Source organism: Dasypus novemcinctus, chromosome 27, assembly GCF_030445035.2.
Source record: "Dasypus novemcinctus isolate mDasNov1 chromosome 27, mDasNov1.1.hap2, whole genome shotgun sequence".
Lineage (NCBI taxonomy): Eukaryota > Metazoa > Chordata > Mammalia > Cingulata > Dasypodidae > Dasypus > Dasypus novemcinctus.
In genome coordinates, this window is record NC_080699.1 from 30289235 (window position 1) to 30315212 (window position 25978).

The following is a 25978-nucleotide window of genomic DNA, read 5'->3' on the forward strand; positions in this document are numbered from 1 at the left end:
GTCAGCATTCTAAATTTAGCTCTTTAAACATCATGGTATTGTCTTCTGTCTTGCATAGTTTGATGAGAATTATGCATTCATTCTTATCTTTGGTTTGTATTTATTGTGTCTTCTATCTGAACTGCTTTTAGGAAATTTTTCTCTTTACCACTGGTTTTCAGCAATTTTATTATGATATGATTTGAGGTGGGTTTCTTTGCTTTATCCTGCCTATGGTTTGCTGAGCTCTTTACATATCTTGTTTTATCTTTGTCAACAAATTTTGAAAATTTTCATTCATTTCTTTAAACATTTTTTTCTGTCTTTACTTCTGAGACCACAGGTCTGTGATACATTTTGAGCTTATTTTTGTGAAAGATGTAAGGCCTGGATCTATTTCATTGTTTTGCATATAGATATTCAGTTATTCTAGTACCATTTGTTGAAAAGACTATCATTTCTACATTGAAATACCTTTGCTCCTATGTAAAAAATCAGTTGAATATATTTGTGTAGGTCTATTTCTGATTTCTCTATTCTGTTCCATTGCTTTGTCTATTATTTCTCTACTACCACATTGTCTTAATAATTGTAGCTTTATAGGAAGTCTTAAAGTTGGGTAGTTTCAGTCTTCTGGCTTTGTTCTTTAGTATTGTATTGGCTTTTGTGGGTCTTTTGCCTTTCCATATAAACTTTAGAATGAGTTCATCAATATTGACAACATAACTTACTAGGTCTTTTATCTTGATTGTGCTGAATCTATTTATCAATAGTTGGGGAGAATTGACACTCTCATCATCATCATCGTCATTGTCTTCATAATATTTAGTTCTCATATCCATGACATGGAATATATCTTCATTTATTTAGATCTTTGATTTCTTTTATCTGAGTTTTATGGATTTCTTCATGTAAATCTTGTATGTATTTTGTTAAACTTACACCTAAGTATTTCATTTTTTGGTGCTAATGTAAGTGTGTTGTGTTTTTAATTTCAAATCCCAATTGCTTATGCTGGTATATTGGAAAGCAGTTGATTTTTGTATATTAACTTTGTATCCTGCAATCTTGCCACAATCACACCTTAGTTACAGGAGTATTTTTGTTGATTCTTTTGGATTTTCTACACAGACAATCATATCATCTGCCAATAAAGGAGGTTTTATTTCTTACTAATGAATTTTTACACATTTTCTTTCTTTTTCTTACCATATTCCATTAGCAAGGAATTCCAGTATGATGTTGAATAGGAGTTATAAGAGTGGACATCCTTGTATTGTTCCAATTTTAAGGAGAGCACACTAGTTTCTCACCACAAAGTGTGACGATGGTTGCAGAGTTTCTCTACGTTTGTCTAGTTGAAGAATTTCCCTGTGTTTTAAAGACTTGTACATATTGATATGTGGAGCTGTAATGTAGTATTGTTACTAATTTGTATTGACAAAACATACTCATGCTATATATTCACATGTTCACGTTTTTGGTTACTACAAAAATTAATACTTGACTATTTTACATTTACCCTGGTAAATATATAAATGAGTTTCTCCAAGAAAATTTTTATATTATGAGGAAAACATCTTTCACTTTATTGGAAAGTGAAAAACCCTTTTCTAAAGTGGTCCTTTAAATTTACTTTCCCTTAAGCAATGCATAAAAGTATCATAGCCAGTAATTGATGATTTTATCATTTACTTTTAGCAAAATTTTACTGCAATTTTCATTTCCATTTCATCAATTTTTAAAATGATTGTGCTTATTCTCTTTTGTGCACTGGCTATTAGTATTTCCTCTTTTTGAAGCATGGTCAAATCATTTGCTTATGTTCCCACTGTATTGATTATTTTTCCTTGTAAATTTTAGGATATTTTCATAGTGTAGGTCCTTGTTTATAAGGTTTTGTAAATAACTTCTCAATCTTTTACTTTTTTCTTTTATCTTTCTATTTTTACTCCTTTATGACATTTTCCATTTTAAATAACCAAAATATGTGCTTCCCTTATTGTCATTATTTCTATATTTAGTCTAAAAGATTTCCACCAATTTAACTTGTAAATGCAATGTTGTTTAGCCTTACAAATTTAACTTTATAATGTCCCTGGAGCTGATTTTGTGTATGATATGTAGTAAAAGATTAATTTTTTCCTTGTTAATCCAATACCTCAGGCACAATTTGTTGAAAGAAAATTTCCCTATGATTTTCCATGCCACATTTATCTTAAGTCCATTAGTGATATATGCAAAGGGGATCTTTCTATTCTCTCTATTCTCCTCTATTTCTCTATTTGTCTAACCCTAAATAACATAACCCTATTTGCATTGCTTAAAGAAAAAAATACTTTTGGAAAAATATTTAGTCTTAAGAATAAGAAGAAATGAATATTAAAAAATATTTGGATGCCAATTTCTTCTGAAAAAAACCCTTAACACTCTTAAGTATTTTAATACTTAATGTTGGCAAAATCAGCCTTCAAATGCTGCTGCTAACAAAAATTAATAATTTGATAATAATATTCAAACCCACTAAATTCAGAATTTTTGCTTTAGTATTCTTCTTAGATGGGCTTCTCTTTAGGAAAGTATTAAATATGGACAGTGATATGAATTAAGATAAATATCATAGTAAATATAAATGTATATGTATGCATATGTTTTACTTTGATAAGTTCAAAGAAATTAACAAAATTAAAAACTGAAAGTCATAGTTGTGATGATGGAATAATGATGAAAATATTTTTACAAAATTTAAAATTAAAATTAAATTAAAATGGTAAGATTCAAAATTACATATATAGTATGATTGTGTATAGTTACAAACCATAGCCATTATAGTGAATCATTGGAGAGAAAACACAAAGTTCTTAAATTTGCTAATGGTAAGTTTGAAGAAACATGAGATTTTTTTCTTGCTTTTTGGAATATTTACCAAATAATCTATAAAGTGTTGATGCTACCCTTATAATTAATGTGTCATATATTATTAAATAATTAGATAAGGAATAGAAAAGGCGGAGGCAGAAAGAAAGGCAGAAATTTACTTAATTATTCCCTTTGCTCAGTCAGACTTCTTGACTCAGATTTGGCCATTGGGGATGTTGTCTCAAAAGAAACCAGGTCCTTTGATACTCTCCAGTTTGGAAAACATTGTCAATCCAGAATTTCAAAACCAGAATACATATCAGCGCTGAGGGTGAAATCTGTGCGCCTTGGATTCAAGAGAAGGGGCCAACCTAGACTCTATACCACGGCATCTTTAGCAAAATAGTTTTGTCTTAAAGAACACATTCTTCTTGCCTAGAAACTTTAGAATAGTCTCTTTGCCCTTTAACCATCAGCTGGTACATGTTTAAAACTTTGCCTACTTCTATTTATCTCTGTCCTGCTCTCTTACCTTTTCTTTCTCTGCTGTATTTCTACTCTCCATTTATCCTTATAATTTTTCCCACTCAACCAAATGAAGGAAGAGAGTCAAGAAGAGACACATTCCTATACGACTCTGAATCGAGTGATCCATTAGTATGCTGACACTCAGAAAAAGATGCAGGAGAGAAGTCTTGGCTAGAAGTGTGCCTGTGTGGCAGGGGAAAAGCTTGTTGGGGGAGGTGGGTGATATTGAAAGGGATAGATTACTGTCTATCCCTTTGGAGTTAGGATAGAAATGAGAAATGAGAAATTTAGCATCTATTCTTAGTAGTTAATCTTCACCTCTCTTCTTATTATCGACATGAAATTTTCCTCTAACAGGCATATTTTTTTATTATGACATTAAAGACTAAGGATTAATATGCAAATATTACTGGTATGGCAATAGTGAAACATGATTTAGCAAAAACTAATATGGAATTATAGAATTTAAAGTTGAAAAAAGTTATCTAGTTTATCCTCCTTAGCAGAAGTATAAATTCTACTCTTTCACTAGGAGATGAGACTATAGGTACTCCTTGAAAATCTTCTATGATAGGAATGCAGTACTTTCAAAGATGACTCTCTTTAAGGTTAGGCACTATTTGTTTCTTAACTATTTTCCTTGGACTAGTGTCAGATCCTTTCTGGAGAATAGGTTTGAATGGAGATTAAGAACAGAGTGTTTATTACAGAGGAGAACTGGGAGGGGTTTTTGAAAGTACATCAGATATTTTGTCAATTCAACATTTCTGCCCAGCGTGGTTTTGGACATGACACCTGTGCTATATGGCAGTACACAACTGGTTATCTCGAGCTAGAAGCAGAAAGGTTCAGACTAAAGGGGAGTTTATGCACTTCCAGGCTACAAAGAGGACTTTTAATTCTGCCAGTATATTTCTATAACTCTCTGTTGTTGATCTGGTTAAAATGATATTTTCCTGATCTGTAAGTCCTTTTCTGCCTTTTAAAAATCCTGTGAATATTTCAAACCTCATGTCGAATTGTACCCTCACCACATCTGCTATGCTTTTTTTTGCTTATTATTTTATCCCAGTCTTATACGCATGAGGTTTAGTTGTTAAGCTAACTTTACTGAACAGTAACTAAGTACTAACCACTGAGCAAATGCATTTTATTATCTCATTTAATCCTTGCAAAGACCATACAAAGCAGCTAACAGTATTATCCATTTTTCTTTTGAAGGAAGTGAGGCTTAGTGAGGTTAAGTAAGTTTTGTGAGGCCCCTGAGCCAGAAAATGGAGGAGACAGAGTTAAAAACCATTAAATATATGACTCTACAATGAGCCCTTTAAGGGATGGTACTTTATTTTATTTATCCTTATGTTTCTTGCAGATAATTGTGTCTGAAACATGATTGATAGCAAATGAATATTTGTGAAATAGAATTGGCTTCCATGGCCCAACCAAACTCAGTGTTTAAAATTACATTTTTGGGCTAGAAGGGAGTCTTTGTCTATCTGTTTATATCTTTGTCAGAATCTCAAGCTTTTTAAAATGTTTTGAGCAGGACCAGCTTTCCATAGCGCCTGACTATGTAGATTGATTTTGAAGTTGGTATGAAGAGCTACTGTTTCTCATACCCCTTCCACCTCTTAATTCTTGCCAGAAGTTCCATTTATTGAGATTTTTTTCCAAGGGGTAAGCCTTTAACCTTGTTAAAATGGAAATAAGCCAGGAAATGGTAACAGATTAACAATTTCTAAATTAGCATGAATAGATTTAACCGGTCATTTCCTGTGAACGGATACTGATCACAGGCAGAGGGAATTCAATTATATTCCAGTGGCAACAGAAGGAGAGTTAAGGGAAAATGGGATGCAGAATAACAGAAGGAGAAACGGGGCTTTACAAAATGTAATTCAGTTTTTGTAGGTTTGTCTAAGACTGGCACTGATTTTAAAAAGCTAAATGATACTAACATTATAAAATTTGCATTTTGTTGTCTGTAGTACTGAAAGGAATCCTAGCTGAGGAGAAAGAAATTTCCAGAAGGTTGCAGTAGTTGCTTCTATTAGTTATGCAATGCTTTATCTGAGACTGAATCTAATTTCTGCGCTGTGTGTAGGTAATGAATGTAAATTGTGTGCTTTTCTCTTGAATGCAAATGCTGAAGAATGGAAAAAGTATTGTTGAAAAATAAAAAGCAACGGATGAGTGTATGTAATTTTTTTTTTTTTTGCATTGGGGATTCTTTATGTATATATTTGAATAGTAGGACTGTTGGAAAACTAACTTGGCTGGTATTAAAATGAGTTTGTCGTGCTGATGACTAATATTTCTGTAGAGAAGATATTCTGAAATACAATGGTGTTTGTGATACACCAGACTAGGAGAAATTACACTCTTAGTGTTAATGACTGTTAAGAGGTTCACCAAGTATAAAGATAAATTATTTCACCAACTAATTTAACAGATGAAGAAACTGAGGCTAAATTTGCCAAACTGCTTGGCAGCAGGGCCAGATTTATTACTGGCTTCGCTTTCTGCTTTCAGCCTTTATTTGCTAGCAGCAGCTGCCTGAGCTAGAAGTCACTCTGTTTTGAAGACATTCTGTCAGTGATTTGTGGTCTTACAGCTTGATTATCTTTTTGCTCTTCCAGTAGCACCTGACAGGCAAACATGAGGAATTACACTTCTGTGACACAGTTCGTCCTTTTGGGAATTCCTAATACTGAAGGGCTGGAGAGCCTGCTCTTTGTCCTGTTTTTGGTCTTCTACCTCTTCACCTTGTTGGGGAACCTTCTCATCTTCCTCACCATTCTGGCATCTCCTCACCTCTACAAGCCCATGTATTTCTTTCTGGGAAACCTCTCCATGTTTGACATATTTTTCCCATCTGTGAGTTCTCCCAAAATGATGCTCTACCTCCTGGGGCAAAGCCGCACCATCTCTTATTGGGGTTGTGCATCCCAGCTCTTCTTTTACCACTTTCTGGGTGGCACCGAGTGCTTCCTGTACACAGCAATGGCCTACGACCGCTTTGTGGCCATCTGCCACCCTTTGCGGTACACAGTCATCATGAGCCACAGGGTGTGTACCTGCCTGACGTTGGGTACCTGGCTGGGGGGCTGTCTACACGGAAGCATCCTAGCCTTCCTCATCTTTAAGTTGCCCTACTGTGGCCCCAATGAGGTGGACAATTTCTTCTGTGACATCCCGGTGGTGCTGCCCCTGGCTTGTGCAGACACTTCTCTGGCTCAGACAGTGAGTTTCACAAATGTGGACGTTGTGACTCTTACCTGCTTTTTCCTTATCGTTACCTCCTATAGTCGCATCGTCTTTTCCATACTGAAAATCAGCTCGGCAGAAGGCAGGCGTCGAGCCTTTGCCACCTGCAGCGCCCACCTGACTTCCATCCTCTTATTCTATGGGCCAGTGATGCTCATCTACCTACGGTCAGCCTCCAGCCCCTGGCTGGATTCTGTTATTCAAGTGTTAAATAATATTGTCACCCCTTCCCTGAATCCTTTGATTTACACCTTGAGAAACAAGGATGTGAAATTAGCTCTTAGGAAACTGTTAACTCAGATGGTGCACGTTTCTGGAACATAAGGTATGAGGCAATGCCTCTCTCTCACATTCTTTGAAGATTTCCTTAAGATGTACTCTTACAACAGGATTGTTGCCAAATAGAATGCTGGGCAGAGTTACAATGGACCTTTCTTGGGCATCCTAAGAGGTCCACAGAAGAGAAGGAAATGGGTACTCTGAGCCATTGATCTTGGATTTACCCCTCCAAGGAAGCCTTTTTGATTAAAGCAGTCTTTTTTTTTTAATTTGCCAAAATATCTCTTTTCTTCTTTACACTGTCCTTGTTGCAACTCTGTTTTGATTACCATTAACTGCTAGTTTTTAGAGGTTCAAGGTTTGTCTTCCCCTTCCCTCCCGCCTTTATTCTCTCTCACTCTCTCTCTTAAAATTTATGCTTTGCTCTTTTCTAGCATAGTCACTCTCTGACCATTCGGTCAAACCATGTTTTATAATTGATAGGGTTTAAAATCTAAAAGGATTTCACAGAGTGGTACATTTAATTTTGAACTGTTTATAAATTTTTTTTTTGCCTTTAACCATATCTTCCCATGACAAAATAATTGCATTTGCAGATTGCTTTGGCCATCAAAGGAGTTTGGTGTTGGAGTTTACTCATTATGTTTTAAGTGATGAATTGGCCATTTATCTGCTATTATAAAATGGCAAAGAAGATTATTGAATTTATCTGCTATTATAAAATGGCAGAAAATCTTTTTGAATCAGAGCTCTGCATCTATTGTAGGTATACTCTGTTTACATCTGTGATTAACTGAAATTAAACCACTAAAGATAATTAGTATTTTGAGTGGGAATTTTTTTAACTCATAAATTCCACCTTTAATAGAATGAATTTCATCTAAATGTTAGAGGTTCTTTCTCACTAGGTTTGCAATAATTAAGCTGTGACTCAATTCCTACAGATACGCATTGATGAAAGACAAGTCCCTCCCCTTTAAACCTATGTGTCTGGAAGCATGGCACTTCCTCAAATGTTGAACAAAGAAACCATGTGGAAATGAGAATAAAGAGAGATAGAGATTTTCACTCTCCTCTGATCAAAGCCACCCCTGTTCCTCCAGGATTCCAAAAAAAACATAAATCCCTAACCCACTACTGTCTGGCCACACAAGGGAAAATTTTCATCTCTAGGCCTTTTTATTGGCCTCTGCACCGTATTCGGACCCTCAGCCTCCTCCCACTGACTATCATTTCCCTGCCTAGGGGCGTACTATGTAAATTCCAATCCCTCCTTTCCAGAAGGGCTGAGATCTCTCTTCAGACCCCCATCATGCTGGTGAGGGAACTGAAGTCTATTCTTCAGACCCCCTCTGTTAGGAGAGCTTCCCAATAAACTTTCTGCCTGCAATCAGTCTCCATGTCCTGGTGAGTGCCCCCCTTTTCTTCAACAATTGGTGCTGAAACCCGGGACTGGGGTCACGTTGGATTGATTGGTTGGTGAGGAATCTCCCCTCTGCCTTGGCCAAATGCCCTTCCAACACCAGACATCTAATTTTGGCTGGGTGAGTTAAGGATTTCTCTACCAGAGAATCCTGCTCTCTCTCTCTCCTTTTCCACTGTCCAGGACAACACATGGGAAAAAAACTAGTGCTAGATCAGTGATCCTTAGGTTCCCTGAAGGCCATGGTGGGCAGGAGGACTGTGTCTTCATGGGAAGAAACTCCTTGGCTCTGGAAACATCTGGCTCCAAATGCAGTTTCCTGTTTCCTTGGAGATACTGGATTGATTCAGGGATGTCCATCTCACTCAGAATCTCCCTTGTCCTAGAGATCCTTAGTCTCACCCCAGCTACCTAAAATGGGGAATTCAAGTTTGTTCCCCCTAGAAAAATCATGCCTCTGGGCTGTCTCCTTCATAACCTTAAAACTCTGTACCTGGAAGGACACATCAGACCTAAAAAAGCTCATTTTCTATTCGATCTCAGTGTGGCTGCAATACAAACTGGACAATGAAAATCAGTGGCCAGAAAATGGCAATTTCAATTTCCAAGTTCTCCAAGGCTTAGAGAACTTTATCCAGTCAGTGGCAGATGGCCAGAGATCCCTTACATTCAGACATTCCTTTTCCTTCCTTCCCTCTCTCTGCCAATTCTGTTCTTCCTATCAAATTCTTTGACACCAGAAACCTCCACAGAGATCTTCCTTCTCATCAGTTCCATCCCCTAAAACTTCTGAGCACTCTGACTATGATCCCTCAGGTCATGCCCCTCCATACCTCCTCCATATATTCCTCCTGCATTATCTCCAAATTCACCCTCCACCCTTTCTTCCTCCACTTCATCATCACTGACTTCTACCCTTCTCTTCTCCCCTCTTCATATGCACTTGCAGGGACTACCTCCCCCTCCTTCTGCATCACAGCCCTCCACCTCCATCAGGAAACAGACTCCTAACTCCACACAGATGCCAGTTCCTCTCTCACCTCTCCTGGAGTTGAAGGGATAGTCAGAGTACATGTTCCTTTCTCACTCTTAGATTTAATCCAGATAGAGAACCAATTAAGATCTTTCTCTGAAAACCACTATATCACTCTTTCCACATGTCTATCCCCAGAAGAAAAAAAAATGCATTTGGCTTGCAACCCTAAACCAACAAAATGCTACCAACAGCCCTGTCAGAACCATGGCAATCCCCCAGAAGAAAAAAAAAAACAAAACAAAAAACTAGCTGTAAATCCTCTACCCTCCAGAGTTCCCAACAGACACTCCCCTCCAGGCAAGTACAAAAAAAACACCAAAACACCAAGGCCATGTTTCAAAAGTAAAAAACCTGGACACCGGGCCAAGCAGTGTCCAAACCCATGACTTCCTCCAAGGCTGTGCCTACTGTGCATGTAAGAAATCCACTGGAAGTCTGACTGCCCCCAGACCTCTCAAGGCAAAATGGTATCAGCTATACAGTAAGACCCAACCCCTGGCTTCAACCTCCCAGACCTTCTGGAACTGACAACAGATGATTAAAAGTACCCATAAACTGTGCAGGCCCCCATGCCCATCTCCAAAGCAGAATCTCAAGTAAGTCTGAAGGTGGCAGGTAAGCCAATTTTGTTTCTTATTAATATGAAAATCACTTACTCTGCCCTTCCCAAAGTCCCTAAACCCTTAACTCACTCCTCAATGTCAATAGTGAAGGTCAACAACTGCTCTTTTACTGTACCCACTAAGAATCCACCTGTTCACCCACTCACTTCCTCTTTTGCTTCCCCTTTTTCCATCAAACTCCATCAGTCTTGAAATCTAATATACTAAAATTCCTATCATTGCTGCCCATCACAAACCAGTCACAGTCCATTCAAAAATCATACCCACATCCCATTCAAACCCTAATATCCTGTCCCTCTTGATAATCCACAAAGTATCAAATCTACAATTTCTCACCTCTTACAAGTAAACCTTTCACTTTTGCCTGAACTTTAAGTCTAAGTGTACCTTAAAAAGTAATAATCCAAAATATATGTGTTAAATATTAGTCTATCTACACTGCTAAATTAAAGTTTAAATGCATTTTATACTACTCAAATATTCCTAACTGGTTGCTAATTACTAATTAAAATATTTCCAAGAACAAGCTTGCATATTACAGACAACACTGATTCCAGAAAAATCTTAAAAGTAGTAAAATCAGAAATGTGAAATAACAAAAAATTTAATAACAACCATATCAAAAGGGTAAAAATTATTCAAATTGGTGAGCTTTATGTTTCTGTTAGTGTGTCTAATGAAAACATTAGTCTGACAAGTTGTTTAATTTTAATGTTAATTGTATGCTGTAAGAACTTTGCATTGAAACAGTTTCCAAAGCTTTTTTGGTAGCTTAAATTTGGAAGTTATGTCTTCACTACTACAAATACTACAACCAAACTTTTGTAATCAGCTAGCTACTGTTTGCTACCTAAAAATGCAAGTACCTTATATAAATTACCAGCCATCCAACAGCCCAAAATGAAAAGTAATAATTTACTGTTGCCTTTGCCTCACACTATACAAACAGAGAAAAATAAAGTAATTTTAGCCATACTATACAGCCTTACTGAGTGGAAATCTTAAATCCATGGAAAACTAAATCACCCAAACGTTGCTTTGAAACCATAGTTAATAATCTGAAGTTTCCTATTCCCAATAAAACTCTATGTATGTCTATATAAACTCTTATACCTAAACTGAATTTTTAATGTCACTCAAACCTCAGAGCATATGGCTAATCAAATATGTTATATTAATAATCTAGCTACTGACATTATGTCTGATTGGTTTTCCTTATTATCTTAGCCCTGGATCTTAAAGTTACTTCCCATATTTGCCCCACTAATAACCCACTTTCTTTTAATATTAGCAAGACCATACATTCTCCAAGCTATAATGCAGTTCATTCAAACAACAGTCCAGAACATCACCCAGATGTGAACAGCCTCCTGCATGAAATTCATGAAAATTCATGTATGAAATTCAATACCAGATGTTAACCTCTAAAAATCTATCACAATAACTCAACTAAACCCTGCTCCAACCCTCAACAGCAGAAAGGAGCCTGAGATGATAATTACGAGAATAAAAAATGGCCATCATCTTCCTCTCCTATTTTTCTTCACCCTTAAAATCAATCTTTTTATCTGTTATAACACCATTACTATTGTTATTGCTAATTCTTCTTTTTGGCCTCTGTCTCTTACAGCTTCTCTCCTGATGGATACATTGAATCATAAAATCAACAACCCAGGAATATGTGGATGGCATCTTCCTGATGTGACAATCAGTATCAACCCCTACAGAACCTGAACCCACAGCCCATTGGACAGAATGGAAGGGGACTTTTCTCGACCCCTTGACAGCAGGAAGTAGCTAGATTGAGCCAATGCCCCAAATCCCCACCTCTTCCCATCCTGCCCAATACCATATACCCCAATACCCAGGTTCTGTAACATATTTATATAAACAAAGCATTAGGAAACCTCTCACTAGGTTTGCAGTAATTAAACTGTGACTCAGTTTCTGCAGACGTGCACTGAGGAAAGACAAGGCCCCCCCATAAGCCCACGTATCTGAAAGCATAGCACTTCCTCAAAGGTTAAACAAAAAAAAATCATGTGGAAATGGGAGTAAAGGGAAATAGAGACCCTCACTCCTGGCAGATCAAAGCCACACCTGCTCCTCCAGCATTCCAGGAAAACTTACCTCCCAAACCCACTACCCTCTAGCCATACAAGAGAAAGTTTTCACCTCTAGGGCTTCCTATTGGCTCCTGCACCTTACTAGGATGCTCAACCCCCTCCCAATGACTATCATTTCCCTGCCTAGGAATATACTGTGTAAATTAAATCCCCCCCTTTCCAGGAGTGGGCTGAAGTATATTCTTCAGACCCCCTTCATTGGGAGAGCTTCCCAATAAACTTTCTGCCTGCAATCAATCTCTGTGTGAGTGCCCCTCTTTTCTCCAACACTAGTGATCCATCTGTTTAGATTTACCTGCTCAAAGACCTAGAATGATAATAACAAGAACAAACATTCTAAATCTGTTTACTATGTGCTTGATTGTATAATGCTCTCCTAAGCCCTTTCATGCATTGACTGTTAACTCACAAAAACATAAGAGCATCTACTGAGAACCTCCCTTTACTAGATGGAGAAAATAAGGACAGAGAAGTATTCACATCCAAGCAGTCTGACTCTAGAAACAAACTCTGAGCCCTCTCTCTGATATCTGCTTTATAAGAAGACTGAAGAATCATGTTGTATAATTATACTATAATTATATCATGCTTGCTATATAGCATTCACTATTCTTACTATTTTGCATATATTACCATCTCTATGAAGTACATACTTACTATCCTCAATTTTGGGGAGAAAATGGAGGGACAGGGAGGTTAAGTACCTGTATAAGAGAAAAATAATGACTACATTTGGCATAACCAGGTAAGCTATCTCGGTCACTTTTGTAGAAATAAACCCAGACTGGAAAATAATATTGGCTTTTTCCCACCCTATAGTGATAACCATTCAGTTATTCTATCAGTCTGTCATTAATTGGTTAATTGATTCAACCACTCAAAGTCCTTTATTTGACTTGTATCTGGAGGACAACATCTGTGTTTTTATTATGCAAATTGAAAATTTATATACAATCACCTGTTTTACGACCACAGTTTCTGTTATCATTACTTTGTTACTCAAGAGTAAACTTATGTCCCTTTTTTAGAAGTTCTTGGATCCTATGAACTGTCTATGGTACCATATTCCCTATTTGTGGTGAAACAAATTATCCCTAAAGCTTAGCAGCTTAAAAAAAACATCATTTACTGTATCCCATGGTTTCTGAGGGCCAGGAATAAGAGTAGCAAGGCAGTCCTGGCTCAGGACCTCTCATGAGGTTGCAATCAAGCTATTGGCCTGGGCTGCAGTCATTGAAGGATTGACCTGGCCTGGAGAATCTGCTTCCAAGATGGCACCATGACATGGCTATTACTATTGGCTGAAGGCCTCATTTCCTTCTTACATAGACCTCTCCACATAGCTACCCAAGTTTCCTCACAATCTGGCAACTTGGCTTCTTCCCAGATCTGATCCAAGTGAGACACTAACCAGGAAATCTGCAGCATTTTCTCTTGACTTAATCTCCAAAGCCCCTCACTTTGTCTTTATTTTCTGTTAGAAATGAAGTCTACGTTCAGCCCACACTCAAAGGGAGAGGAATTAGGTTCTACTTCTTGTAGGGAGTGCCAGAGAATTTGTTGATATATTTCAAATAATCACATATATGTGTTCACCTTGTTTAAACTTTATCCTCTTTGGAATGCATTTTTTTTCTTTTGGCTTATTTCATACACTAAATGTATACCCTGCTCCACATATTTCTTCATGTTTTTTCAGGATTTAAAATGCCCACTCTGATCCTGTCAGTCTATGAGAACCACATACCTTTTTTAAAAAACTTATTTTTTATTACTTTTTCTTTTCTTATTGTCTTTTTTCTAAAGATACAGAGATCACAAAAAATGTTATATTAAAAAATATAAGAGGTTCCCATATACCCCATGCCCCACCCCACCACCACTCCTCTCACATCAACAACCTCTTTCATCATTGTGGCACATTGATTGCATTTGATGAATACATTTTGGACACTGCTACACTGCATGGATTATAGTTTACATTGTAGTTTACACTCTCTCCCAGTTCATTCAGTTGGTTATGGCAGAATATATAATGTCTTTCATCTGTCCCTGTAATATCATTCAGTACAACTCCAAGTCCCAAAAATGCCTACACATCACATCTCTTCTTCCCTCTCCCTGCCCTCAGCAACTACCATGGCCACTGTCTCCACATAAATAATACAATTTCTTCCATTGCTAGAGTGACAATAGTTCTACAGTAGAATACCAGTAAGTTCACTCTAATCCATATTTTATTCCTTCCTTCTGTGGACTCTATGATGGTGATGTCCACTCCACCTCTAAATCTTAAGGGGCTTAGGTCCACATGGCTGATATATGTGATTCTCCAGTTTACAGTTGTAGGCACTCTCGGTTCCCTGGTATAGTGGTTGACCACTCTTCATGGCTCTCTTGCCCTTACACAGTGCTATTTGTATTGTAGGTACCTCTCACAATCTATTCTAAACTTTAAAATTCTATCCCTATTCAAGTCAGTGAAAGAACTAGCAACAGAGTTTTCTGGACTGAGGTTGGAAAAAACACTTCTTTTATCCTAGGGCAAATTTGGCTCAACAGAACCTATGAATGCATGAATAAGTAATAGCTGCTTCTACAGCTGTTGGACTAGAGACTCCCTTCAATTTTGGCCACCTCAACCACATCCCTTTAAATCAGAACAATACATTCACACCTCCTCAGGCTCATTAAGTCAAATCCCTGTTATCCCAAAGCATTTCCAACATCTATTTTATACTCTCATTTATTTCTTCTTGACCTGCCCACAATTTGATCCCCTTCTTATACAGTCACTGACATTATCTCCTGCTTTATTATTGTTCAAGGGGACTGATAAACCACACTCTTATATTTTTATCTGAGTCCAGAAATAATTGAGATAAAAGATCACTGAGCCAGAATACATAGAAAAGTATTCACCAGGTGCAGTGAATATGCCATGATGGTGGAAAAGGTTGTTGATGTGGGAAGAGTGGGGTACGGGGGGCGGGGGGTATATAGGGACCTCATATTTTTGAATGTAACATTTAAAAGAAAATAAATAAGAAGAAAAATAACTTAATTGCTAATAATTTTTATTTAATTACTGAGTTAAAGGTTATGGTCCAAATCTGTCACCAAATGTGCTACTTAATATTTCTCCAGTGAATACTTTTGGTTTCCCCTTTTCCAGGTCTGTGATTTTCCTCAAAGATTTTGGTTCAGATTTCCCATTTTGTTATAGGATAACATGTATAATGCATTCTCCTGTAGCTGAAACTACTACCTGATAGCATGATAGCCCTACTGTTAACAAGCAAGCTGGACATTCAGACTCCCTTTTCTATCTGCTGCTCTGGTGGGGGTAGAAGGAAAAGTGTGGAGAGGACTCCACATATCAAAATAGTGATACTTGCAATTTCAAGATGAAGTATTTCTGTTTCCAAACACTTGTTGCAGATTCAAGCTGTTTTGAAATAATTTATCTCTGAAAGATGCTAGATACATCACATAGCAGCATTTTGTATATAAACTCTCAGAGTACGCTCACCCAGTGGATCAGTGAAAAAGCACCCTTTGAAACAGTAAGCAGTGAAGATAAACAAATAAATGGTGAGATTAGACATCTACAGAACTCACTCTATAAGTTAGTTTGAATTTTGGTGAGTTATTTCTGATATTTAAGAGGAGGCAATATGATCGTCTTATCAAGGTTTTAAAGAATTTAGCCTTTGATGATAGATAAAAAGAGAATGGTTGCACACAAAAATTACAAAGATTTGCATGTGAATGTCCACAGAAGAGTTATCTCAAAACTGGAAATATCTCAAATGTCCACTATCTAGTGAAAGCAGAAACAAAATGTGCTATAGTCATACAATGGAATGTTACTTGGCAATAAAAAGGAACATGATTTTTAAATACTACAATAAGGAAGGCTCCTCATAATGGCAAATAAAAGAAGCCAGATTCAAAAGACTACATATTGTACCATTCCCTTTTTATGAAATGCCCAGAAAAGGCAAAGTTATAGAGCCAGAAAGTGGATTAGTGGTCGTCTGGACCAGGAGTAGGAGTAGAACTGATTACAAATGAACTCTGGGGAAATTGTGGGGGTGATGGAAATGTTCTGAATTATTGTAATGCTTGCACAACTCTGTAAATTTCTTAAAATCATTAAATTGTATGCTCACAATTGGTGAGTTTTATTATATGTAAATTTTACCTCGATAAAGTAGTTGAAAAATAAAAAGGAAGTGGACTCTTAATAAATGGATAGTATGCCTCTAGTGCTCAGGGGAGAGGGAGTACCCTCTGACAGGAAACTTTCAGGTATTCTGATATGGTAAAGACAGGTGTGCCAAATATTGTAGCAGGAAGACACTTGGTTATGATCATCCAGTTTTCTGCTTTAGCTTTATACTTTCTAAGGAGTCTCCACATATGGTATTTTGTGTTAAATATAAAATTTTCCTATTTGAAAAAGAATATGCTGACTCACTAACACCTGCAATCTAGTGGATTTGATCTTGCAAATTTATATATTGGTAGTCTTATAGATCTCATATAAGAGTCTTTTGAGAGTGAATATCCTGTGAAGCCAAATTCATCTGGGTAGCTGACAAATACAGAATTTCTGCAGCAGATACATGTGGAATAAGTTTATATGGAAAGTTTAGAGATAATACTTAATATTAAAAAGGCACAATTTTGGGCTTTTATGTGACTTTGTACATTAATGACTCTTGAGATTTTGCCAAGAACAGTAGTTATGGGAAGTTGGAATGAGTTGGTACATGTGGAGTATCATTATTGCTTGTATTGCTTGTATCTTTTCCTGATGTGCGTGTGTGTTTGTGTTTAATGAGTCATAGCATCATTAATTATGAGATACATAAACCCCTTGAAGAAATAGTTCTTGGAATTACTTAGATATAAGTGAAATACTCAAAACAAGAGCAATTGGAAAAGGGAAGTGAGGAGCATATCTCTGTTTTAAATAATTACACTGCTGAGTTAATTTTCTCCAACTCGGCACTGCTTTTCTCATCAACTCAGTAGGAAAAAATTGAGTTGATGGGCTTAAATTAGGTAATTGACATCATATATAGAGACACATATATACACACACATATATACATATCTTTTCAGAATCTACACACAAACTAAATTAATTCACAATTGACTGGGTCATGATGATTTTGAGATTTTTGAAATGTTTCTATATTTATACTAATATTTTAAGTTCATGTAGGTGCTGGGAATAAAACTATCATGTTATCCTGTGGTCCAGCAAGCAGAAATGTGGTCTATGCATACAATTAAATATTATTTATCAAAGAAAGAAACAAAGTACTCATGACATGCCGCAAAATGAATGAATCTTGAAAAGATTATTCTCAAAGAAGTCAGACACAAAAGGCCATATGTGGTCTAATTCTATTTATAATAATTGTTCAAGAAAGACAAACACATAGAGATTAGTGTTTGCCTAGAGCTGGAAGTGGGAACCGGGTATCATGGTAACTGGGTATAAGGTTTCTTTTTAGTGTGAAAGAAATGTTCTGAAATTAGATTGCAGTAATGGTTGTACAACTCTGTAAGTATACTAAAATTCATTGAATTGTATACTTAAAATGAGTGAGTTTTATAGCATGTTAATTACGTCAGTAAATCTGTTTAACATATATGGTAATCTTAACCAGTAAAATTTTTGGAGCTTTTGAGATAATGTAATTTAGTAAGTTCATTTAAATACAATACAAAAGAACAAAAAAATGGGTAGGAATATATACTAAGCATGTTTACTTTTAAAATCAGACAAAAGAATTACTCCATTTTGTTGGAACTGGGCATAAATTTTAAACGCAGAAAAGAAGAAATCCAAAACAAGCTTATGACTGAATTTTGAAGTGAACTGACAATTATTTGAACTTTTGGAGACTATTTTTCTATATTTAAAGTTGTAAAGGTAGGGACCTAGAACACTTTGTGTGTGTGTTTTTTTTAATGTATGGTCTTAGTAAGTATTAATATTAATTACTATTTCAAAACCATGGAGGTGTGAATTTCTTCTGTATCTGTTTTACAGCATGGCATAAAGGACAATGATTATTAGCATATTATAGATTCCTTAAACCTAATTACAGTTGTAGTTTTTTTGCCTTCTGTATCCCCTTAAAGAGGCTTAACCGTAACATATTTTAATAGGCCCATGTGCTTGTTTTGTTGGACAGCCAGTAAAAATAATGTTCTCACAGGGCTACTAATTCTACCTTTGTCTTCTCTGATCCATTCTTTACACAGCAATCAGACTGATTTCTAAAATACAAATCAAACAAAGTTACAGTAATTAAAATACATTAAAATGTACTTCAGTAACAGTCTTAAAGGAAGATAAAGAGGACTGTGTTTCAGAATATGGGTAGAGTATGAATTTAGGCAGTTCTGGAAGTGATGGGGGATTTAAAACTAATTTTGAAAAAGAAAAAAAAATAGTTGCAAGTGTTTTCGTTTTGGATTTGTTTTGATTTAATGCCAGATGGGGTTGTCTCTTTTCTTGTATTGGTTTTTAGCTTTTTTCCTCAAGCCCAGATCCTCCAAGGGTCTCAGGAATGTGTCAAATACCTGAACCCAGATCCCTCCTAGAGGAAAAATATGCCCAAGAGGTATTTTAATCAAAGGGTTTAAACACTGACTCAAAAATTAAATACTGTGACATAATTGCATTTTACTCCAAGAAGTAATGAGGTTGAGGCAATTGGGAGAAAGAAGGAAGGAAGGAAATGAGCAAAGTCTCCCGTCTAATTGCTCTCTGTGCTCTCCAGAATTTCTAGTCAGAGCCCATGAGGGAAGAGGGTCCCAAAGGAACACCAAAGACTTATTCTTAGCTAAGGAGAGGATTCCTGCTGGTTACCCAAGGACCCCAGGCACTGCTGGGTCTAGGTGTTTAACTAGAAGAGGGTAGAAAGAATGTGGAATTGGCCCTATTTGCTTTTGGGCTGATACTAAAATGACTCCATGATGTCTTCTTAAGATAGTCCCTGATAGTGACATTAAATCTTAAAAACCTTGAAGATGATTGCATATGTTCAGAGAGATTGCTATTGATAGACTACATTGTATATTGAAAAAGATGGTTGTCTTTTATATTGGTAATAGCCTATTATTTTTTACTACATTATCTATTTTGTTTTGTTTTATTATATGTGTGCTACAGAATTCTCTATTTTTAGTTGTCCAGCTGATGGAAAAAGCAGGTTTGTGGACCACTCAAATCAATAGGTAATTCCAGACACCACGGAGCCATTTCAAGTCAAGCTAAGAGACATAATGTAGAATAAAGTCTCATTTAAAGCAGATAATTAATACTGTGAATGGATTTTTAGCAAAGTAAGTAGGAACAAACATTAACTTTGTTACTATAAATATTGGTTTATTATTATATGTGTAGGTAATTTTCATAATCAGCAAGTAATTATCATATGCATAAAATTACTCATTAATTTTTATAATTAATAAGTAATTATTATACACACAAGAAATTTGAGATACATTATTGTTACTATTAGTACAGATAACGAGGAGATTTAGAAGTTTGTCAGTTATCCAAATTCATAGTGAGGTGTAGGTGTGGCATTTACACTCAGATATATATCCAACTGTAAGTTAATTTACTTTTTGCCCTCTGTTCTATACTGCCTCTAGTGTTATTTCTTCATTTTACTTGAGAGGAAACAGATAGAAAATAATTAAATGACTTTCCTAATGTCTCACATTACCTAGTGACAGAATTGAACTGATTCCTTGTGAGAATTTCTTTATACTATGTAGACATTACCAGTTTCCAACAAGTCCTAAGAAGATATTAGCTTTTTGGGGGAGCAGCTCATCTCAGTGAGGCCATTCCTTGCTTTTCCAGGGCTACCTAGACATGAAGATGAGGAATCACACTGAAGTAACTGTGTTTCTCCTGATGGGACTCCCTCATACAAAAGGGCTGGAGAGCCTGCTCTTTGTCCTCTTTTTGGCCTTCTACCTCTTCACCTTGTTGGGGAACCTGCTCATCTTCCTCACCATTCTGGCTTCCTCTCCCCTCCACACCCCCATGTATTTCTTCCTGGGAAACCTCTCCGTGTTTGACATATTTTTCCCTTCCGTGAGTTCCCCCAAAATGATGCTCTACCTCCTGGGGCAAAGCCGCACCATCTCTTACCGGGGCTGTGCATCCCAGCTCTTCTTTTACCACTTCCTGGGCTGCACCGAGTGCTTCCTGTACACGGTGATGGCTTATGACCGCTTTGTGGCCATCTGCCACCCCCTACGGTACACAGTCATCATGACCCCTGGAACGTGTGCTGTCCTGACCCTAAGCACCTGGCTGGGGAGCTGTCTGCATGCATCCGTCCTCACCTTCCTCATCTTTAAGTTGCCCTACTGTGGCCCCAATGAGGTGGACAATTTCTTCTGTGACATCCCGGTGGTGCTGCCCCTGGCTTGTGCAGACACTTCTCTGGCTCAGAAAGTAAGTTTCGCCAACGTGGGTCTTGTTGCTCTCCTGTGCTTTCTTCTGATCCTCACTTCTTACACTCGCATTACAATGTCTATCTTGAAGATCAGTTCATCAGAAGGCAGGCGCAGAGCCTTCTCCACCTGCAGTGCGCACCTGACCTCCGTCCTGCTGTTCTATGGACCCGTGGTCCTCATTTATCTCCAGCCTGCTTCCAGCCCTTGGCTGAATTCTGTGGTCCAGGTGTTGAATAATATCATTACTCCTTCCCTGAATCCTTTGATCTACACCTTGAGAAACAAGGATGTTAAGCTGGCCCTGAGAAAAGTGCTCATCCAAGGAGTATATACTTGTGTGGAATAACTTTGTATGTCATTTTCTGTCTTTACAATGCTGCCTTGTATTTATTTGGGGACAATTTGTCCTTATATTTGGTATGATTGCTAGGTGGGGTTTAGGACAAAAAGATGACGTTGAAGAAATTCAGGTGTGACTTACGTCCCCATATTAGCACTATCTTTAATTCAACAAAATCTTTTACATTGCTTACCATGTGCCAGTCTGCTATGTATTTTACAAATACTGACATAAGTAATTTTCATAATAATTAAAAGAAATTGATGCTATTATTATCCCAATTTTTACCTAGGATGAAATTAAGGCACTATATTTCTGAGCCCGATGTGAATGAGAGCATCTGAACCTGGTGCTAATTTTGCCTCTGTATTGTAGGAATTGTAATATAAATATTCCTTCCAGAACCTTCGTTTTCTGTTTACATTGAATGTTCTCCAATTTGCCACACACACAAAAATCTGTAGTCCATTTAATCCACTCTATTGTTTTCTATCATTTTGTATTTCTGCATTTTGATGCATGATGTATTTTGATAGTGGTATAAAGAAAACTTATTACATTTTAGAAATCAGGTGACACCCATGTATCAACCAACATATACTCAGAGCTTCTACTCTCAGGAAGTATTCTTTCTTTTTGACAATGGTTTAGACTCTAGGAGAAGGATTGCAGATTTCCTTTAATTAAGTCAAAGACTGAATTTGAGTTCCAAAATTCCTGGTCAGTTTTTTTTTTTCTCATCTAAATATTGAAGAAAATTAGAAAATTGCAAAAAAATTAAGTGAATATAAGTTACTTATTTCTCCAGTTCCAAAGATACCTACTATTAAGAGTTTGGCATTTTTCCTGTATTATCTCATTAGCAGCGACATTGGAGCTAGAACGCAGGGTTTCTGACTACCTGTTTAGAATTCTTTCATATATCTCTATACCTAATCTATGCATCTATATTTATACATATACCATCTATTATTATATCTCTATATCATCTATATCTGTCTACAATCATTTATAGCTACATCTAATCTATTTGCATATGTATATATGTACATGTGTTACGTGGAAAGAAATTTATATAATGGTGATAATATTGTGCATGTGCATGTACGTATGGTGTTTGAAATTGTAGCAAACATTTCAATTGCCATAGCATTTAAATGGGTCTATTTTAAATTCTGTGTGATATTCTAATTTATAAATCAATAAAATTATTCAATGATTCTGTATTATTAAGCTTTTAGGTTTGATTCCATTTTTTTTTATAATTAACCATAACTTTTCAGTGAACATTTTATGCTTATTTCCACATTTCGATTTTATTGTTAAGCTGTGGTATTACAGATCAAAGAATGTGAGCTTTCTTCTTTTTTTATACATAGAAGTATCTACAATTGCTACTAGAAATATAATTTATTTTCCTTCATTATCTAATACACTGTCCGGTATTTTTTAAATTAATGATTTCTTGTTTATTAATTTTTTCTTTCAAATGAGATATTATATGTTTTAAATATTATTTGAATGTCTTCTTGTTTGTGAAATCAGTCATTGCCCTTTGTCCATGTGAGATGGGATCTTGGGAATTTTCTTATTATTTCCTGTTCATAAATTTCAAATATTAGCTTCTTAGATGTGTTGCATTTTTCCTCACTTTGTCATTTATCCTTTGCTTTTATTTGTAATTTATGTACAGAAGTCTTTATTTTGTATGCAGTCTTATTTATTCATTTTTTCTGTTTTTTTCTTTTTTTCCATTGCCTGTAGAGATTAAAAATTCCTATAACTCCACGCTGATAAATATATAACAATGACTTTTAGATTTGTTTATCTTAGAATAAATTCATTACCTGGAATTTATTTGGCGGAAATGTAATTTCTGTTTATCCTTGTAAGGGCTAGCTTCTTATTATATTTTAATGTGCTAATGCTTCCCCAATCTTGAACTACTTGTGAATTCCTAAGATAAAATAGTTATTAGGATGGGGCTTTTTAATTCCATTCCATTGGAATGCATTTGCTTGGACTTTATTTAGAGTTTCTCATCTATTTTAATGGATTTGATGGCATGTTTTTGGAATTAATTTACTCAGATTTTTACCTTTATAAAATGAGTTGAATAAGTATGCTGATTAAACTTTGTGTATGCTAGAAAAGAGAACACCAGAAAATTATTTGTTTCTTGAAATAGCCTATAAAGTCATCTAGCTCAGAAATGGTTTCTATAAGTTTTTCTTGGAAAATGCTTTTCAGTTTTTGCATAACCATTAACCTACTCAGATTTTCTGTTTTTCTCTTGAACTGTTTTGATCATTGATATTTTTCTAATAAAATTCCATTTTACCTAAATCATTTGCTCTCACATGTTACCTTCCATCACCTTGTGTTTGTGGGAATTAAAATTGTAAATTGAAATTGCAGTTTCCTGTGTATAGATGTTCTGGCTTGTAAAGTCTGAAGAGAGGACCAGAAATCTGTACTTTTAACAAGTACACTCAAGAGATTAATTTAGGTTTTCATGTTTATTAGTGTATAGTACACTAATTTTTGTCATTTATGTGTTATCACATTCCCATACTCACAGTACTTTTTTGTTTCCCTCTTTTTTACACAGATTTGCCCAAAGTTTGCCGTTTGCTTAGTTCTTGCATGACGGAAAAAAACTTTTGAATTTATTTATCAATTCTATTGATAATTTGGTATCTTATTAAAGTATTTATACTTGTATCTTTGTTATTCATTTCTTCTAATATATTTGATATCCATTTTCTTTTCCTCAGGTCTTTTCTCTTGTTTTTGTATCAAATAGTAAATACATTTATAATCTTTTCATCCAAACAGGAAATTATAAAGAATTTCAGGTAGTTTAAAGAATATTTTTAAAAATTATTATTTTATTCATTAGTTGTTAGAAAACATGGATGGTATATTTTACATTTTGGAATTTATTAAAGATTTTTTTGTCTCCTAATATCTGATCAGTTGTATCATTGGCCATTTATGACAGAACTGAAAACATACTTGTAAGGTACGAAAATTTAAAAATCAATTTGAGCTTCTGAGTTAGAATTTTAAGCAACTTGTTTCTTGCCCATTGTTCTATCATTTACTTTAGCTTCTTAAATTTTGATAATACGTAATTTGGAGCATAGACATTATGAATACTTATAATTTCACTCAAGAGGATAAAAAACTTTAATTAGTGCTTTCAGATTTCTATTATAGATGACCTTTCTTTTCATATCTTTTATGTCTTAACTGATTCCTTCTCGTTCCTAATCTCCTCTCTCAATGACTCCTTTTTCCTGTTACTGAAACACTCTGTCATTCTTACCTTTACACCTAGAATATGTTATTTACATCTACTTTTTCTCCATTTGTCCTGTATGCCTGATGAGCTGCCTTCCTCACACTCCTATGACTGTCCAGCTATGTTGATGTCTCCAAAACCTGCAGAAAGGAACACTGCTCAAATGTATGTGTGTAGGAGCATGGCGTAGTCTTGTGGGGAAACTGGGTATAGACAGTGATGGAGAGAGATGGGCGAACTTTTCTTTACTCTTCCTTTTTCCTCAAACTTCATTTATGATTGTGATCAACTGTGCTTAGGTCACGACTCTCTCCTGCTGCCCCCTTCCCATTCTCTCTCCTTCTCTGCACTCTGTATTTATTTTTCAATCATTCTCATTTGCAATCCTATATTGGAAATTTTCCCCATATTTTGAGATCTCTTTTGGAAATTTATTTTTAGGTTTGTTTCTGATGTGATTACAGGTTTTGTACATACATTTTAGTTAGGAGAGAGTGTATAATCATGGCTAGTATGTCACCAGAACTATTCAATTTTAATATATTCTCAAAATAGAAACATGTTATTGGATAGTACACTTTCTTTTCAGGGAGTACCAATTTTTTAGATATGCTATCTTGGTTGTTATGGGAAACTTGCCATGAACTTTTTATACCAGAGTGTAAAGAGCTCGTTATTGCTAATATTCAGAGGGTAGCCTTTCTGAGCTCACCACCAGATCCCTTCTATATACATTCTATGTATACCGTCACATAGAGAGAATGAGAAAAACTCAATATTTTGTTTTGTTAATAACATTTTTGTGTTATTCATGTTTAGGTTACACTTCAAACTATTGACAAATTAAGTGCTATAAATGAAACTAAACTAACTGTAAATTGTGGTCCATTTTGGTTAAAATGACATTGGAGGAAGTATATGATGTAAGCTAGATTAGCTACTCTTTCACAATCTGTGAATATCAATTTGTGAAATAAATAAGAGTATAAACCATTTATCACTCTTTTGCAGCAGTATAAAAAGATTATTTTTATTTCTTCCTTTTTTATAATCGTAAGTCAAAAAGTTGCTGACTAAAAATCAAATGTTTCTTTAAGCCTATTAATAACATTCACAACCCCAACTTTTCAAATCTGAACTCTTTTCTATAAATAATATTGAAGGTAACTGATCTTTTAGCGGTCTGAGTAAAAACTATTCTGCATAGTATTTATGCATCAAAAGGACATTTCCACTTGGTCTTTGGCTCCCCAGAGACTTCAGCTTCTCTTAACCTCGGTGTTTCAGAGATTTGCATATTTTCTCTTACTCTTACCAAGCCTCCACTACCACATCTTTATACCTGCCTAAAATCTGAGGTTGACTGATTGTGCCAGGCCTCTCATCTTGGTTAATGTCATTTACCACCAGAAATGCAAACCCTCCTCTAACTGCACCCCTAAATTCTGTACTTTCTCCAACACTGACAGGTTCTAATCAATTCATGCTTCCTATAGGTGATTCCCCATGTTCATGTACCCATGTAATTCCCCCATGTACTATTCCCCCATGTACTAACCTCCTTTCTGCCTTACTATTGCCTTCTGCTATGAAGAGGCAATGCTGCATGAACACCAAATTCTGTCTTACTTTCTTTCCACCGGCACAAAAAGAAAGGGTATTTCCCAAATTCCTTGACAGTTGGGTTCTGGCCAATGGGATGT

General features: G+C 35.9%; 2 protein-coding genes across 2 annotated transcripts; both read left to right on the top strand.

Annotated features, from left to right (window-relative positions):
- Positions 1-6024: 6024 nt before the first annotated feature.
- Positions 6025-6957, top strand: LOC101434442 (olfactory receptor 10D1B-like). Its single transcript, XM_004459573.1, has one exon. It carries the CDS (start codon positions 6025-6027, stop codon positions 6955-6957), a length of 933 nt encoding a protein of 310 aa, XP_004459630.1.
- A 13078-nt stretch (positions 6958-20035) lies between these two features.
- On the top strand, positions 20036-20974 carry LOC101434869 (olfactory receptor 10D3-like). The gene has a single exon (XM_012525543.1). It carries the CDS (start codon positions 20036-20038, stop codon positions 20972-20974), a length of 939 nt encoding a protein of 312 aa, XP_012380997.1.
- The last annotated feature ends 5004 nt before the right edge of the window (positions 20975-25978 follow it).